Here is an 11,075-nt window from a genome sequence, read left to right as displayed (position 1 = left end):
AGAGAAGACACTGTCTGTCCTGCTGAGTTTTGATGCTGAGTCTTTACCGGACAAAGTCAAGTCAAGCTGTGTCAGTTATTTCGTGAGAGGTTTTGTCACGAACCCATTACGGTGTTTTAGGTGCTAAGCTTATGGTCATGTTGCAGCAGTGTGTAGGAGTGAGATTCCTAGATGTGTGCAGGAGGGCATGAGTCAACAGAATGTGTAGTATCAGTGAAAAAAGCTGTCTGTTAACTGTATAGGGGTACCCATGTTGCTTGAGATTAGAAGTTCTGGTGAGAGGAGGGCGGGTCAAGATTGCCACGGTCAGAGTAGCACAGAAGGTGTCTATGCTGAGGCAGTGATGAGAGTAGTAGATGAATATGGGTCCAGGGCGAGAATCCTAAGAGGTTTCATGTGTGATAGGAATAACATGTGCTTCAGTAAGATTGGCTTCTTAGCATTCATAGCCATGGTTATCTGTACCGCAGAAATGGAATGTAAATCACACAAAATAGATGTTGTGGTGGCCGCTGCAGAGAAGTACTTGGGTGTAAGAGATTTTACTGCTGAGGTGTTACAAGGTGTGTTGAATGATAGTGTCCCGTCCTCCCAGGCAGCCAGCCTGGTATAGGATCAGATAGGGCCAAGTAGTGAAATAGTGGTGAGGTTTTAATGGGTGTAGGGTTAGTTGGTAGGGCAATTTTTCTTTCCTTCCCTTCCCTTTTTGTGTCACCAAAAAAATGTAATCATGTAATAATGTGTGTAATGAATTCACAACCCAGAACAGTAGGCGGAAAAACAGATAAGAGAAATGCATGAGTAGGGAGGCCGCCTCACACTCCAGTACAGTAGGTGGCGATGTGTACACCGCCAAAATGTGTGATCCGCCAATACAAATGTAAAAGAGAAGTAGAATCAGAGGAAGTGATATGTTTCGGTAAAATTAGATTTTTTTATAGCGTTTATAGCAATGGTTGTCAACTGTACTGCAGGGATGTCGCAGAAAATGTAGGTTGTGGTGGCAGTTTCAGAGAGGTATTTGGGTGTAGGAGACTTGACGTCAGAAGAGTTACAGGGTGTCCCGTTCTTTCAGGCTATTGGCCTGAGGTAGGACTATATATATTCACATGGTGGGTTTTTAGTTAGTGTACGGTTAGATGGTAGGGTATTAATTATTATTTTAAACAAAGTACATGGGAGTCATACTCCAGTCTAGTAGGTGGCGGTAATGCAACATTTATTGGATACCAATCGCCATTAAACCTCAGAAGAAAAAGAAGAATCAGAGGGCATTGCTAACGGCTAACGTGGATTTTGTCCCGATATACGGCTAATATTAGGCGTTGTTTTTGGAAATTTGTTTAAAACAAAGATGTTGAAGTAGGTGGTAAGGTATAATATAACGTTGTAAGATAACCAGTAACAGGGTATAATTTCTACACGTTTTTGTTTTTGGAACCAGTAATTTCGCGAAGCGAATTAATCGTAGCTAACGTTACTTAGCTAGTAACCAGCACTAGATTTTGCACTTTGCACCGCTCACTCAGGCCTTTTTTTCTGCGTCGCCATGGCCGATGTTGATAAACTCAATATAGACAGCATCATCCAGCGTCTTTTAGAAGGTAAGGAGTCTACACCAATGTAACGTTATTGCTGCAGTAATATTATCTGTTCACTTTGTTAGAGAGATGACTGTAGGCTAGTTTTAGCTAGCTAACGTCGTTAGCTGTTGATGTCGCATGTAGACTGTATATTTTAGCTAACGTTAGTTACTAGTTAACGTTAGTGCATGATGTTGTTGCCATAGTAGTTAGCTAATTTTAACGTCAAACTAGTTAACCAGCTGGCCGTCTAAACTCAACTCCACGATTTACGATGGAGTTGATCGGCGACTAGTATGGGCTGACGAGTTCCGATGTCAAATAAAATTACGTATTTATTTTTACCATACCGAGGCAGCCGATAGTGGGCGCTAGATCTGCACTATTGTTTTGATGTGCTCAGCCGGTAATGCACTCGTGTCCCCCCTAGACCATCTCGTACAAAAGCATTCTCCATTCAGGCTGCAAAGTCAAAGGCATACATACGCTTTATTAAGACTGTACACATTTGTCCAGTTTATTTTCCGACGCGCAGCAATTTAAAGCTAGTTAAGGAATGAAATGTGATTTTGTACGAGCCGGTCCACGGGGGACATAAGTGTATTAATTACCGACTGGGCAGGCACATCAATTATTTTTTGATTGCGCAGATCTAGCCCCCAATATCGGCTGCCTAGTCTACAAAAACAACGGATTTCAGCACCCAAATAGCCCGCATTTACACAGGACAATGTTCATCGTAAATCGTTTAGTCAGTGGCATGCCTGGAGAAGTGGGTATACTCAAATTTTGCCAAAAAATGTCCGAAATGACTCGCCCAGTGAAGGAAAGGTGTGGAGAAATTCGGACAGTGAACACTACCTACAGTTGAAGTCGGAAGTTTACATACACCTTAACCAAATACATTTAAACTCAGTTTCACAATTCCTGACATTTAATCCAAAAAAACATGTTCTGTCTTAGGTCAGTTAGAATCACCACTTTATTTTAAGAATGTGAAATGTCAGAATAATAGAGAATGATTTATTTCAGCTTTTATTTCTTTCATCACATTCCCAGTGGGTCAGAAGTTTACATACACTCAATTAGTATTTGGTAGCATTGCCTTTAAATTGTTTAACTTGGGTCAAACGCTTCGGGTAGCCTTCCACAAGCTTCCCACAATAAGTTAGGTGAATTTTGTCCCGTTCTTCCTGACAGAGCTGGTGTAACTGAGTCAGGTTTGTAGGCCTCCTTGCTCTCACGCACTTTTTCAGTTCTGCCTACAAGTTTTCTATGGGATTGAGGTCAGGGCTTTGTGATGGCCACTCATTACCTTGACTTTGTTGTCCTTAAGCCATTTTGCCACAACTTTGGGTCATTGTCCATTTGGAAGACCTATTTGCGACCAAGCTTTAACTTTCTGACTGATGTCTTGAGATGTTGTTTCAATATAGCCACATCATTTTCCGTCCTCATGATGCCATCTATTTTGGGTTGTGCACCAGTCTCTCCTGCAGCAAAGCACCCCTACAACATGATGCTGTCACCCCTGTGCTTCATGGTTGGGATGGAGTTCTTCAGCTTGCAAGCCTCTGCCGTTTTCCTCCAAACATAACGATGGTCATTATTGCCAAACAGTTCTATTTTTGTTTCATCAGGTTTTGGAGCAGTGGCTTCTTCCTTGCTGAGCGGACTTTCAGGTTATGTCGATATAGGACTTGTTTTACTGTGGATATAGATACTCTTTTACCCGTTTCCCCCAGCATCTTCACAAGGTCCTTTGCTGTTGTTCTGGGATTGATTTGCACTTTTCGCACCAAAGTATGTTCATCTCTAGGAGACAGAACGCGTCTCCTTCCTGAGTGGTATGGCCATGGTGTTTGTACAGATGAACGTGGTACCTTCAGGCATTTGGAAATTGCTCCCAAGGATGAACCAGACTTGTGGAGGAGTTTGAAGGTAGGACTTGAAATACATCCACAGGTACACCTCCAATTGGCTGAAATGATGTCAATTAGCCTATCAGAAGCTTCTAAAGCCATGACATCATTTTCTGGAATTTTCCAAGCTGTTTAAGGCACAGTCTACTTGGTGTATGTAAACTTCTGAACCACTGGAATTGTGATACAGTGAGTTATAAGTTAAATAATCTGTTTGTAAACAGTTGTTGGAAAAATGACTTGTGTCATGCACAAAGTAGATGTCCTAACCAACTATAGTTTGTTAACAAGAAATTTGTGGAGTGGTTGAAAAACGAGTTTTAATGACTCCAACCTAAATGTAGGGAAACCTCCGACTTCAACTGTACATGACCTAAAATTAGTCAGACCAACCCAAGCTGTACTGTGCAAGTATGCTAATAGTAGGCCAACTGTTGAAATTAATACATTTGTCTGTCAATAGTCTGATAATTTTTTCAGGTTTTCGGTCTCACTTTTTTAATAGAAAAACAACAAAATTGGATTTATGTCAACAACAATGCTTAAACCACATCAGGAGATTACTTTTGAGGTCTGGGAAACATCTAAGATTGCTCTTTAATTCAACTGTGCAGGCACCTAGCACTGTTTGGTACGCAGTGTTTGCAAAACAAATGGCCACTGGATAGATGCAAATAATCATGATATAATTCTGCCAGATAGGCATAGGCTAGATTATGGCTAGTTTACATTTAATTGAGAAGGGAAAGCATCCCTATATTTTTCCTGTTCCTTAATTGATTGATACCTGGCCATTTGACTTCATTTTATGAGGCATGCCTTGCTTCAAATTAGCCTATAGCCAAAGTCCTACCAATAGAAATGTGGAGGCAATTATTTTATAAAGACTTCCTCATGTGTGCTCTTCTGTTCTATTGTTTTAACAAATTAACTTCATTTCATTGTCTAGCAGCCAAAGGCATTATCATAGTCATATTAGCAACACATGATAGATAGATAGATGCTTCTTTAGAGATCCCCTCTTTCAAAATCTCTCCCTGAAACTGCTCGCATTTTACAATGTTTTGGAACATTTGCGCATAGGCCTACCTTTGTGCACATTGCTGCGATTTAATGTGAGTAATAAAAGTTTCTCTCCCGAGTGGCGCTGTGGTCTGAGGCACTGCATCGCAGTGTTGAGGCATCACTACAGCCTGGGGTTCGATCCAGCTGTGAACGGGAGCCCCATAGGGCGGAACACAATTGGCCCCGCGCCATCCAGGTTAAGGAAGGGTTTGGCCGGGCGGCTTTCCTTGGCTCATCGTTCTCTAGCGACGCCTTGACTGTGTGCCTGCAAGCTGACTTCGGTCGTCAGTCGAACGGTGTTTCCCTGACACATTGTTGCGGCTGGCTTCCAGGTTAAGTAAGCAGTGTGTTAAGAAGCGGCTTGGCGGGTCATGTGTCAGAGGATGCATGTTTCGTTTCCTTTCGTAACTACCAATTTGATAAATTGGGGAGAAAATGTAAATAGTTTATCAACATTTTAAGCTAAACATTCTGATCTGTTCAGCACCCTTATTAATTGATACAGTGTATACCTCCACTACACTGATACGCATCGTGGGGATTAAGAAGTGAGTATACTCAATGCCCACAATAAAAGTGGGTGTAAGGTCTGTACCTGCATATAGCCTCCACTACACCACCGAGTTTAGTCGGCTAGTTAACCAGCTAAACTAATGAGTTTGTCCCGGTCGTCACATTTCAAAATGTTCAGTCAAATTAGCTAGTTACCTAACGTTACTTTAGCTACATGGTTCATGGCACTGTCCCAGCTATCTGCCCAGTCAGGGAAAGATGAAGTCAATAACATGAGTAATCTGATATGATTGTCATCACTCACTCCCATATCCAGAAGACATTAACAAGATATGGTGGCAATGAGCATGACGGCAAACTAGGTAGATATATTTGCTTGTAGATTAATCAGAATTTAATTTTTTATAGTCAGAGGAGCAAAACCTGGTAAGAATGTGCAGCTGCAGGAGAATGAGATCCGAGGATTGTGCCTCAAGTCCAGGGAGATCTTTCTCAGCCAACCTATCCTTCTGGAGCTTGAAGCCCCCCTCAAAGTCTGTGGTGAGTAACCATTGCTATTTTGTGAAAATAACTGTTAAACGGTGTCTTCTATCCCTTTAGACCAAATGAGGGCTGTGTGTACTATAGCTACATCTTGTTTTCTGCAGGTGACATCCATGGGCAATATTACGACTTATTGAGGCTGTTTGAGTATGGGGGCTTCCCTCCTGAGAGCAACTACCTATTTCTGGGAGACTATGTGGACAGAGGGAAGCAGTCTCTGGAGACCATCTGTCTGCTTCTGGCCTACAAAATCAAATACCCAGAGAACTTCTTCCTGCTGAGGGGAAACCATGAGTGCGCCTCCATCAACAGAATATATGGATTCTATGATGAGTGTGAGTGATGTGTGGGGATGTTGTAATAATTATAGTCCTGCACTCTGACAAAGTACGGCATTTGTATCTACATAGATAGCATTTTGTTATAAATTCCTGTCATATGCATTGCCTAGCTTATGATCATCCTAACGTGCTATTATTATTATTCTAGGTAAAAGAAGGTACAACATCAAGCTCTGGAAAACATTTACAGATTGTTTTAACTGCCTCCCTATCGCTGCCATTGTTGATGAGAAGATCTTCTGTTGCCATGGAGGTATGTTGCTTTTTAGTTGTCCTAAAAAAAATAAGAGAATTAAGTGCACCTACCGCCAACAGCTAAACAATAAATAGGAGTACAAGGCTTTATTGTTGGCTTTTCTACAGAAATGCTTCTACATCTGCATTGCTTGCTGTTTGGGGTTTTAGGCTGGGTATCTGTACAGCACTTTGTGACATCGGCTGACGTAAAAAGGGCTTTATAATAAATTTGATTGATTTGGTGATTGTCTAGGTATTCCTTGACTGTTGGTGACCACTGCTCTAAGACATTGCTATGATATTGAGGAATGTTATTTGCTTTTATTCCAATTGTTCTTCCTGTCCTTGAAATTTTTACACAAGTTCTGATTGGAATTGACCTCATTCCGGTTGTTCGTCTGTATTAATCTTCTTCTGTGTCTCTCAGGGTTGTCACCCGACCTCCAGTCCATGGAGCAGATCCGGCGTGTCATGCGGCCCACCGACGTCCCTGACCAGGGCCTCCTGTGTGACCTGCTCTGGTCTGATCCAGACAAGGATGTCCTTGGCTGGGGAGAGAACGACAGGGGTGTCTCATTCACCTTTGGATCAGAAGTGGTGGCAAAGTTCCTGCACAAACATGACTTGGATCTGATCTGTCGCGCCCATCAGGTATGTTGTCTACAAACCGGTAACTGCAAAAATAAATAAAACGGCAACATGAAGTGTCTTAATTGGGCGTTGGGCCACCACGAGCCACAACAGCTTCAATACACCGTGGCATAGGTTCTGTGACTCTCTATTGGAGGGATGCGACACCATTCTTCCACAAGAAATTCCATAATTTGGTGTTTTGTGGATGGTGGTGGAAAGCGCTGTCTCAGGCACCACTCCAGAATGTTCAATTGGTTGAGATCTGGTGGCTGAGACCGTCATGGCATATGGTTTTCATGCTCATCAAACCATTCAGTGACCACTTGTACCCTGTGGATGGAGGCATTGTCATCCTATGGGGGCGTAGCCAAAATAATGGCCTGCCCAGCATTTCTATACATGACCCTAAGCAGGATGGGATGTTTATTGCTTAAAGACATGCTCCGGAACTTTGGCGACTAGTAGGTATTTTTTAAGCCTCGTGCTTTGTGCTGATGTGTCAGTGTGCAGTTTATAATCAATGAGCAGAATTACTGTTTTACCTCAATTAGCCACGATATCCCTAGTTTGAAAGCAACTCTTTACTGGACACTGCAGTGCTATTTGCCCTACATTTTCCCCCTCGTGGGCCAGCCAAGTAGCAATTCGAGTTCCAGACAATAAGCTTCAGCCCCTCGCCATTTGAGTGACAGCTGGCAAGATGCACAAACTGCAGGCCGAGAGAGAAGTGATGCGGTGCACATAATCTGCACATATGTGACGTAGTTCGCAATTTTCAGGGACCACTTTTGGCACGTGAGCACTACTTTCAGAACTACTGGCTAAAAAGTATACAAAAGTACCGGAGAATCTCTAACTCAGGAACCATACCTGCTTTAAATATACTTTGTATCCTTCATTTACTCAAGTGTTAATATTATTTTGGAAGTAAACCTGTAAATTCAGTCGTGTTCCGATCAGTGCTGATTAGGGCTGTCTCCGACGAAAACATTTCTTAAAAATCTGACCAATCAATTGGTCTAAATTTTTAAATGGATTTTTCCATATAGACACCCCCTATGTTTTAATCAAATCAACTATATGTAGGCTACTGAGCTTATCTGATGATTTAAACACTGATTTAAAAATTAAGACAAATAACTAAAGAGGGAGCCAGAGATTAATATAGCCTAACCAGAAGAAAAAACGACCTGTTCCTGACTCGCTGCTGCTGTCCTTCGCAGATTCTGCCCTTATGCTTCTGAAGTTGTCGGTAATAGTCAACACCTCCTTTTCCATTTGGAGTGCCAAGTTATCGTACCAATTCTACTGATCTGTGTGCGTGCCAGTTATGATTTTTATATGCACATTTTTGTGGAACAGTTTCATTTATAATAGTCTTCATATCTCAAAATCAATGCCATGTGGTTAATCAAAACTCTATCTAAATGAAAATGATACAAATCTAAAAGTAACTTCTATTGCCAATATGTAAAGATAGCCCACAAATAGAATAATTGCAGCTCGCAGGTAGAAAATATTTGGATAAAAATTAATATTCTACAAATCACATTGGCTATGCATAGCGTATTAACTTGGTCCAGCCTAAACTCATGCTAGCAAATTTGCAACATTGTATAAAATATTCTGGGCCCTCAGTTTCCCGAGCCAGTGAGCTCCTGACAGAAACATAGTTGTAGGCCATTTTCGCAAGCGATAAGAAGTAATCAGATAGGCCTATTTTATGACGTTTCCACCGGATCAGGGCATGACATTTTTCCCCACCCCTTTCATGGTTATCGAAAGGGAGAGGGCTGGAATGTTTTTCCCAGGAACTATTGTCATTCTCAATGGATGTAAAAACATACTTTTTTACTTGCTGTTTGAAGCAAAGAAAAAATTACTTTGAGAAGCTCCACAGTGATGCTGAGTTAAGACAATCAGAAATGGTATCAGATCCCCAAATGGTCTACATTTGCGCGCAGGCCATGTAGCCTAGGCCTACTTCTATGCGTAATTAGGTCCTTACTCAAGATTGACAGGAGCACTCCAAACAAAACACACAGAATAAATTGACAACTCGTAAATGGAATAAAATAAACCAAAACGTGTTTCTCACAAGCGTAGCCTAGGTTGTGCGCTCTGCAAACAACGTGTCCACTCCGACAATGAGAACGGTAAGACTGTAATAATAATATATTGAATGCATTTAACAGAAATTACCTTAGGCAAACATTTTTTATTTATTTTTTTATTTGACCTTTATTTAACTAGGCAAGTCAGTTAAGAATAAATTCTTACTTTCAATGACAGCCTAGGAACAGTGAGTTAACTACCTTGTTCAGGGGCAGAATGACAGATTTTTACCTTGTCAGCTCTGGGATTTGATCTTGCAACCTTTCGGTTACTAGTCCTCTAACCACTAGGCTACCTGCCACCCCTTGTGGATTAGAACAGTAAATGTACTACTGGTGTGCCATTCCCGCGGCCTCAAATGGATTAGTCCACTCAAACAGGCCTGAATCAGACTAGTGTCTTGTGTGCCATAAAAACTATATTTATTTGCCACTGCTCGACTAAAAAAAATCTTGGTCGACCAACAGCATATTGACCAAACAATCGACCAGTCGACTCAATGGGGTCAGCCCTAGTACTGATAGTCTGGTGTGGAATTTGTTTTTGTTTCAACCGAACTGTAATCAATGCTCTCTTTTCCGGTAGGTTGTTGAGGACGGCTATGAGTTCTTTGCAAAGCGACAGCTTGTGACTTTATTCTCAGCACCGAACTACTGCGGGGAGTTTGACAATGCTGGTGCCATGATGAGTGTGGATGAGACTCTCATGTGCTCGTTTCAGGTGAGGGATATTTCAATCATGAATGTGCTCCATCTTATCACAGGCATGTAAATGTCTCAGTGATTGTATTACTACTGTAGTGTATGTATGTATGTTAAAGGGAAATTTCAAAATGTTTCCTCTTCATATTCATCTCCAGCACCACCTGAACATCGACATATGTGAAAATGGCACATTTCTATGTTTTGTAGTAAAAGATAAAGGAAGATGTTTCCAGTGACGACATCGATGTGCATCATGTGATTTTAACCAATTATGTGTAGTCCATGCTTACTAATTGGTTGATGTCACTGGAAACATTTATCTTCCTATATTTTTTTACTACAAAACAGAAATGCACTGTTTTCACATGATGTTGCAGTGGTGCTGGCGATGACAAATGTAGAAATGTCCTTTTAAAGTTATGACCAGTCTTGTCATTATGTCAAACTGTACAATGTGTAGACTATTGCAGTGGGCAAAACATAATCTTAATTGGATTACTTGTATTCATTCCACTTGTAGATTTTGAAGCCCGCTGAGAAGAAGAAGCCAAATGGCAGCCGTCCAGTCACACCCCCACGGAACATGGTCACCAAGCAAGGCAAGAAATAAGGTGGCATGAGCTCCCCGTTCTGCTTTCGTCTGTTGCATCTGAAGGGTTGGTTGCCCTTTGCTGCCAATACTGAAAAGATATCCACTCCAACCTGATGAAAGCGGAATGTTTTGTTGTTTTGTCCACAAGGGTTAATGGATATGTCACCATGAAAACCTCAGGGGTTTTGCACTCCATTGCAACTAGTCTTTGCCACATGACTGTTCAATCAGGAACAATGTAACAATATGGCTAATAATGCACAGAAATGCCTTGTTTGAAGCTGTGCGCAAATTTTCCAATTTCTTCATTTCATCCATTTCTGTCGTCACCTGTTTCTCACTGTCAATAATGAAATTAATGGTTCTTAAACAACTATGGAAATATTACATTTAGACATTTAGATGTTTATTTCGGTATAACTTGTTTTATCATAGGACATTGAATCTGCACTCTGCGCCTGCATCCTCACCATTTTTAAAGTATTGTGCTGAATTTAAATGAAGAAATAAAACATTCTTGTAATGTCTAAGTCTTTCTAATAAACTTTTAGCACATTTGAGGGGGTAATTGGCATTTCAATTGTATTTATTTGAGAATTGAGAAGCTCAACATTGATTTAATTACTCCCATATATTGTGTACTACTAGAAGTGTTGTGAAAGATATGGTAAAGTTGCATAAAGATGATATGCAGTCCAGTACTATAAAAATGATATACTATAATACACAGTCACAAATTATATTACAAAACTAGCAAACACGTTTTTTTTCTCTAGGCAAAACCCACTTGACTTTAGTGTCAAGGGCAGCATTAGAAGTACGGTATG

General features: G+C 41.0%; 1 protein-coding gene across 1 annotated transcript; it reads left to right on the top strand.

The window, feature by feature from the left end:
• Positions 1–926: 926 nt before the first annotated feature.
• LOC110535906 (serine/threonine-protein phosphatase PP1-gamma catalytic subunit A) lies at positions 927–10,816 on the top strand. Its single transcript, XM_036935727.1, has 8 exons — positions 927–1,455; positions 1,488–1,604; positions 5,492–5,623; positions 5,731–5,961; positions 6,116–6,220; positions 6,632–6,855; positions 9,538–9,672; positions 10,177–10,816. The coding sequence occupies exons 2-8, from the start codon at positions 1,550–1,552 to the stop codon at positions 10,264–10,266; spliced, it is 972 nt and encodes a 323-aa protein (XP_036791622.1). The 5' UTR covers positions 927–1,455; positions 1,488–1,549; the 3' UTR covers positions 10,267–10,816.
• The last annotated feature ends 259 nt before the right edge of the window (positions 10,817–11,075 follow it).

Source organism: Oncorhynchus mykiss, chromosome 11 (assembly GCF_013265735.2).
Source record: "Oncorhynchus mykiss isolate Arlee chromosome 11, USDA_OmykA_1.1, whole genome shotgun sequence".
Classification (NCBI taxonomy): domain Eukaryota; kingdom Metazoa; phylum Chordata; class Actinopteri; order Salmoniformes; family Salmonidae; genus Oncorhynchus; species Oncorhynchus mykiss.
This window is presented reverse-complemented; position numbering and strand designations above follow the sequence as displayed.

Excerpts from the sequence above, each read along its gene's own strand:
- LOC110535906 (XM_036935727.1), top strand. The coding sequence starts at position 1,550 with ATGGCCGATGTTGATAAACTCAATATAGACAGCATCATCCAGCGTCTT. Across the intron at positions 5,624-5,730 it reads AGCCCCCCTCAAAGTCTGTG|GTGACATCCATGGGCAATAT; the intron begins GTGAGTAACCAT and ends TGTTTTCTGCAG. Across the intron at positions 6,221-6,631 it reads GATCTTCTGTTGCCATGGAG|GGTTGTCACCCGACCTCCAG; the intron begins GTATGTTGCTTT and ends TGTGTCTCTCAG.